General features: G+C 60.3%; 1 protein-coding gene across 1 annotated transcript; it reads right to left on the bottom strand.

Annotated features, from left to right (window-relative positions):
• Positions 1 to 823: 823 nt before the first annotated feature.
• Positions 824 to 6,345, bottom strand: CDX2 (caudal type homeobox 2). The gene is made up of 3 exons (XM_069602114.1): positions 5,805 to 6,345; positions 2,116 to 2,261; positions 824 to 1,217 (listed from the first exon to the last, which is right to left on the bottom strand). The coding sequence occupies exons 1-3, from the start codon at positions 6,343 to 6,345 to the stop codon at positions 984 to 986; spliced, it is 921 nt and encodes a 306-aa protein (XP_069458215.1). The 3' UTR covers positions 824 to 983.
• Between the last annotated feature and the right edge of the window lie 471 nt (positions 6,346 to 6,816).

Below are 6,816 nucleotides of genomic sequence, written 5' to 3'. Positions count from 1 at the left end.
TTAGAAAAAAAAAAAATTCAACTGTGTTCAAATACCACCCCCCACCCCACCCCCACCCCCACCCCCACCCCCACCCCCATTTCCCTTCACCATATTACTTCTCTCCCCATGGATCCAGAAGGCTTTTAAAATGCTGGCTTGGATGTTACACAGACCAACAACCCAAACAGCAGCAACAACAACAGAAACTCCCCCTTTTTCATCAGCCCCAAGATTGTGAAAATCACAGGAAGTCCAGGTTGGCTCTGGCATTTATAGCACTGACATACATTCAGCCCAGAGAGGCTCTGGTGACAGGCATTCTAAACAAGGCCCTGTCCAGGGCCACCCCCCTCCTTGTCAGGCCTGGAGTCCAGCAACCACCCTCTCACACCACCATAGACCTCGCACATACACCAGCCAAGCCTTTCCTGCACTGGGAAGGGAAGAGAAGAAAGACAAAGACCTGGGGGTTCTGCACGCTTCAGTGGGCCCAGGTCTCCATCTCAGCTGCCTTAAATCTTGCCTGCCCTAGAGGTGAGAAGGACCAGGGGGACCTTGGAGGGCAGTCAGTAGACCTAACCATCTTGGTTCCATCCCTGGCAGTCCCCTGAGCCCCTTTCCCGCCTCAGCTCCAACCAGAGACGTATCCTGCAGATCTGGGAGGCCAAGAGCTGAGGAGCAGGGGGCTAAAAGGCTGGTCTGTTCCGCCAGTCCAGGCAGTGTGTCCGCCGGTACTAAAGGAGGCCTGGGTATCTTTTCCCGTCTCCTCGCTTGGCAGAAAGAGTCAGAACGGAAAAAGTCAAAATCTAGGAGAATGTCATCCTTGAAGCCCCCAACCACAGTCGTCCTTCCCCCAGGCCCCCGTTGGTTTCTGCTCTGAGGGCCAGGTCAGCTGGTAAACATCTGTGGGTGAGAGGGGAGGGGGTCTTTCCTGAGGGTTCTAGCAGAGTCCCATGCTCCTTGTGGCTCAGCCTGGAACTGCTCCTGCAGGCCGCTGCGGGTCACTGGGTGACAGTAGGGTTTAACACCCCCCCAGCTGGCCCCAGGACCCCAGGCACCGAGCCTTGCAGGGAAGACACGGGGCTCAGGGGCTCCGGGGCGCTTCTCAGCGGACCTGGCTGCGGCTGCGGAGGCTGCGGCCCGGAAGGCGGGGGTGGCTGTTGCTGCTGCTGCTGCAGCTTCTTCTTGTTGATTTTCCTTTCCTTTGCTCTGCGATTCTGAAACCAAATTTTAACCTGGAAATGAAAGAGGTGGAGAAAAACAGAAGGCGGTGAAGAAGATAGCGAAAGCATAAAGGGACGGTATTTGACACTAGATCCAATGCCTCCTTCTCCAGCCAAAGAGGTCCCCTCTGCACCCAAAGGACAACAGCCCTTCACCCAGCTTTTCACGGGACAGCCCGTATAACAGCCCAGTGCTGGAGCTTCTCCCAAGCTCAATGCAGTCTCAAGTGGGAAGGGCCTCTCTCTCCCTCTTTGTTCTTCAGGTTGCTTTCCAGAGCAACCTTTATCTACAACTTTACTGGAAAAGTTCAGAGTCTCAGAACCAAGGAAGACAGAAACTGCCAGGCCCTTTCTATACCAAGCAAGGAGGCTAGGGCTAGATGTACTTCAAAATGACAGCTTTTGGCCTCTCAAAGCTAAACGGAAATGTAATAGTCCTTGCCTTGGGGCTGAGAATGAGTTTTAATGAGGGGTTTCCTGGCTGTGAATTTGACAATCTAGAGCATTCAGGAGCTAAGCCTCACCCCTCCATAGTTTTTCCGCACAGAGGCTGGTATCCTACATTAATTTTTCCCCCAATAAAGAGCTGAGTACAAAGAGAGTAAGTCTTTATTGACCCAAATCGGATTCTGCATTAAACTACACTCAGTGTGTGTGTGTGTGTGTGTGTGTGTGTGTGTTTTACCTCCCAGGTCCCCCGAAATAGAAAAAAAAAAAATATATATATATACATATATTTTTTAAAAAGACAAGTAGACGGGGAAGAAGTCTTTTTAAAACATCTAGAAGGAAAAGTCTCTCGATCCTCTTGCTTAATCTGCCCACAGAACTAGGTGGATCCTGGGGCCTGGCTTCTAACCCTTCCCACTGGACCCTCCCAGGCAGTGACGGGGCCCTGGAGGGTTCCCACCTGCCTCTCTGAGAGCCCCAGTGTGGCGGCCAGTTCAGCTTTCCTCCGGATGGTGATGTAGCGACTGTAGTGAAACTCCTTCTCCAGCTCCAGACGCTGGTGGTCGGTGTACACGACCCGGTATTTGTCTTTCGTCCTGGTTTTCACTGTAAAGGAAGGCGAAGTTAGCCCCGAGAACTGCAGGGCAGCCCATCAGTCATGGGTAATGACAAATCTCCCTAACCCAGGAACCATTTCTCTTCCTCCATCGCCCTGGGGGGCCGAGGTTTGGCTGGTTCCTGCTGAGTCTGACATGACCCCCTCCAGAGGGGGTGTGTGGGGGGGAGCACTATGCAGGACAGCTAACCTAGTCTTGGAAGTAAGTGGTTTTTGAAAATTAAAGAGAAACTTAAAATTCATACAGGTTGCAAAGAGTCTGACAGGACTGAGCGACTGAACTGAAAAATTCATACAGGTGATAGCAGAACCCCATCAGGGGTTTTGTAAAGCAGATACAGCACCTGAGCTGATGAGGCCCAAAAGGAAAACAGTCCTGGGAATATTCAGATTTTCAGGCCCATCAGAGGTAAAAAAAAAAAAAAATCTCACAGTAAAAAACAGCTGGGATTGTGGGTATGTGGGTGGGGGGCGGATTCCTTTTCTGTTTGTTTTATTAGAAGTGGAAAGGGGGTGCAGCAGCTGACAGCTGTCCCCTCAGGTCACTAGAAACCGCTCACGTCCCCCCCCCACCCCCACCCCGGCTCACCAGAGTATCCCGCGGAATTCTGAGCAGGGGTCTGGCAGGCCACTAATTCCTCTCGCTGGGGACGCTCTATACCTGGGCGAAACTGGGTTGGCACACTTTTCTTTTTAATCCTCCATTTATTTCTGCTGCAAACCCTGCCAGAGCTATCCTGACCAGTGATCTACTGCTCATTGGATTGAGTCAACATATTAAACCTTGCATTGATTGTTTTACTGAAGGGCCTTGACAAATAGTGCGACTGCAGTCAGAACAGGCCGGAGCCCCGCGTCTCCACCGAGTCTGTCCCGGGTCGACCCTCGGCAGAACCCCCCAACTCAGGAGCTGTTCTCGCTCGGCCCCAGGTCGGGGTCTTCTCCCCCAAAAGAACAGGTTCAATCGCCCGGTGCCCCGGGGCTGCAGGAAGATCTAAAGGGTCTGGGGAGTTGCTCTGAGGTGTTTAATGCCCCGCAGGCCGACTTTGTTCAGGTAAAACCCTTTGCAAACCACAACAAAAGCGCCCTGGGAAGATACAGGCGGGATCAGAGGGAGCTCCCCGGAGCCGCTGAAAGGAGAACACAGCCTCAAACAATGCAGGACAAGGCGATCTTATCAAAGAAAAGCCCTTTCAATGCCTTAATAACAACCGCGTTCTGTTTGAATTACCACTACTGAGCAAATGGCGGGCCGGCCTTCATCCCCCCTCCCTGCCAGGCGCATTAACATCAACACGGCGGCGGGCGTATTTGAATGCGCACGGTGGCCCCGACCCTGCGCCCGCCGGGAAAGGAAAAGCAGCTGACACGTCCCGGGAACCTGCGCTACCTCCCCCAGCCCGCCCGCGGTGGTGGCCCCTGCGTACAGAGGGGCAAGCTGAGGATCAGACTAGATCACCACGCAGATGGTGTACGGGCGCCAGGTGGGAGCCACAAAGGACACCTCCCCGGGCCGGAGAGCCAGGCGCAGGGGAGTTCTCCGAGCCGGACTCTCCAGGAGCGGGACTCGCCTTGGGGCCCTCGGGAGCGGCTCTGCCTGGGGGCTGTCTTTTCAGTATCCGGAGAGGACAGGGCAGCGCGACCAGGCCCCAGAGTGCTCTGCAGCTCGAGCCCCGAGGACCTTGGAGATGCCCCGCACCCCCTGGGAACCAAGGAGGGGGCTGGAGTATGGGAGAGATGAGAGGGACTTGTCAGAATTCATTATTGACTGCGAAAGTCACCACCCTCTTTCCGGGCCCTAAAAGAGACAATGGCAGGGATGGGAAGGTGTATATCAAAGCGGACTGGGTCGGGTCCCACCCGGCCCCCCCTCCCCACTCGCCCCTTGACGGATGAGGCTCCGCAGAGGAGTCGGGCTCCGGCCGGCGGGCCGCCCCACATTAACATCACAAGGGCGCCCGGCGCCGACAGCGGCCTTGCCACCTTGGCGCGGGACTTCACAGCGGCCTCTCCTCCGCTGACCCCGCGGCCCAGGCTCCGGTGGCACGCCTCCCTCTCCCCCCGCCCGGGGCCTGCTCAGCGCGCATTCTCCCGGGACGCACCAAGGGTCCCGGCCCGGCACCGCAGGCCGGCGCCCCAGGCAGGCTCAGGATAGCCAAGGGCCTAACTCGGGCGCGCTCTCTGGCCAGGCGAGCGCGCCTCCTCGCGGGGGAAGGGACCCAGCCGACCCTCAGGTCGGCCCCGAGGCCTCCTCCCCGGACCGCCGCAGTTCGCCCGGTGATGGGTCCCGGCTTGTGCGCAGTGACGCAAAATACCGATCCCAGGAGACAGCCCCCAACGGCTGCTCTGATTTATGCGACTGTAATCGGCTACAAAACCCCTGCAAAGTGGCCATAACCTGCATGCGGGCCGGGCTGGGCCTGAAAGGAGGGAAGAGGAAAAAGCGGAAGTGCAGAGGGCTGGGAAAGGCTTCACGGAGGGAAAGCGGAGCCAGCAGGACTCTCCCACCACACCTACTGGAGCTCTTTCCCCACTGGACACACTCAGACGCCGGACGCGGCAGACCCGGAGCCCACGAGCCTGCTCAGTCCCGCCAACCCGGGATCTCTGCAGAAACACCTCTGGGGCAAGCTCGTTAAACGAATATGCGCGCGCGCGCACACACACACACGCACACACACACGCACACACACACACGCACACACACACGCACACACACACACGCGCGCACACACACACACACACCAGACCCTGTGAAGTAAGGTTCCGGAGAAACGACCTCTGGCTGGAGCAGCGGCTGAGCGCGCACTACCCCTGCCTCCCCTTCTCCCTCTGCAGACACGAGGGGACTCCCGGGGAGTCCAGTCCCAGCCCTCCGGCTTTTGATTGAAATGGCCCCTGCGCAGATCAAAGGTCTGAAGACCCGGGTGTTCCCCCCACCCTCGCGCCGCACCTCTTCCCCACTTAGTTCCCAGGACCAACACCTTCTTTCAGCTTCGGCAACTTCGCCCGGTTTCCCCAGCGCGGCAGCTCCGATCCTTACCTTTGGCCCCAAAGGCTAAACCTGGTTCCTCGGGCGACCGCGCCGCCCTCCCGCCCCCCGCCCCGGCCCAAGCTCTTCCCGAGTGGCCGGGACAGGGAAGGACGGCGTCCCCCTAGAGCCGGCCCTGGGGAGCTGCCCGGCAGCCGCGCACCGAGCGAGGGCGGGCGGCAGCAAGCCGGATGGACGCGATCACTGCGCTGCAGCCGCGCTGCGCCACGTTCGCGGGAGTCTCCCGAGGGTCTGAGGACCCGACCTTACGAAGGAAGGGCGGTGGGAAGGAGGGAGCCTCCCCTTTGCCTTACACTGAACGCGACTCGTGAGACCAGGACCTCCACTCCCTACCCGGCCAGCCCCCACGCAGAGGCCAGAGCAGCAACCCCCGGGGGGGAGGGTCCAGAGCCCCCAGACGCCGTCGCCCCGCCCCGTCCCCCTTGCGCGGAGTCCCCGGACGCGCACGGACCGCGCCTTCCCCCGGCGCCCGCCGGCTCACCTTGGCTGCCCAGCGCAGGCTGCGCGGGCTTCCGCATCCACTCGCACAGGTTCCGCCGCTGTCCGCCCGGCGACAGCTGCTCGGCGGCGGCGGTGGCGACCGGCCCGGGGGGGCCGGGGTTGAGCGTCTGCAGCAAGCCGGAGGCGCAGGAGGGCGCGGCGGCCGGGTGGTGCGCGTGGTGGTGCGGATGATGGTGCGGGTGGTAATCGGCGGGCCCGCTGTAGCCCATGGCGGCGGCCGGGGAGCCCCCGTTGAGGCCGTGCGCTACGGCGTTGGCGGCGGCCGCCGCGCCCCCCGGCGCGTAGCCGTTCCAGTCCTCGCGGAGCGGGGCGCCGTAGGCGGCCGGCCAGGACGGCCCCGGGGACTGCGCGCTGTCCAGGTTGGCGGCGGCGGCGGCCGCGGCAGCCACATGGTATCCGCCATAGTCCGGGTACTGCGGGGGGCTGACGAAGTTCTGCGGGGCCAGGTTAAGGCTGCCGGAGTGGCGCACGGAGCTGGGATACATGCTCACGTCCTTGTCCAGGAGGTAGCTCACGTACATGGTGGCGAGGGCCCGACGGCGAACCTCACCATGCTGCCCAGGGACTGATGCTTGAGGCTGCCGGGGGGCGCCGCGCTGGCGAAGGGGGCGAGGGGGCACCGGAACGGCGGGTGGCTGCTCCCTGGCCCGCGAAGCTCCGCCGGCTCCTCGCGGCGCTTCTGCCTCTGAGGCGGTCCCTGCCTCGGGCCTGCCTCCTCCCTCCCTCCCTCCCTCCCGCTCTCTCTTCCTTCTTTCCTCCCACCTCCTTTCCACCAGGCTGCAGAGGCGGGGAAGACCCGCCACCGGCTGGCGTGCGGAGCCCCAGGCCGGCGGCCTTACGTGATTAACGAGTGTTTACAAGACTCTATTAGTAATGACACAGACACCAATGGCTGGAGACGTCGAGGCGCAGCGCGCACCCGGCGCACAACCCCTAGAAACACGATTTGCATTTTAAAAGATTAGGGAGGGGGGGAGCTCTCGAGAGGGCTG

Source organism: Ovis canadensis, chromosome 10 (assembly GCF_042477335.2).
Source record: "Ovis canadensis isolate MfBH-ARS-UI-01 breed Bighorn chromosome 10, ARS-UI_OviCan_v2, whole genome shotgun sequence".
In the NCBI taxonomy this organism is placed as follows: domain Eukaryota; kingdom Metazoa; phylum Chordata; class Mammalia; order Artiodactyla; family Bovidae; genus Ovis; species Ovis canadensis.
This window is presented reverse-complemented; position numbering and strand designations above follow the sequence as displayed.

Excerpts from the sequence above, each read along its gene's own strand:
- CDX2 (XM_069602114.1), bottom strand. The coding sequence starts at position 6,345 with ATGTACGTGAGCTACCTCCTGGACAAGGACGTGAGCATGTATCCCAGC. Across the intron at positions 2,262-5,804 it reads GCCTGCGCTGGGCAGCCAAG|TGAAAACCAGGACGAAAGAC; the intron begins GTGAGCCGGCGG and ends CTTCCTTTACAG. Across the intron at positions 1,218-2,115 it reads TGGGGCTCTCAGAGAGGCAG|GTTAAAATTTGGTTTCAGAA; the intron begins GTGGGAACCCTC and ends TTTCATTTCCAG.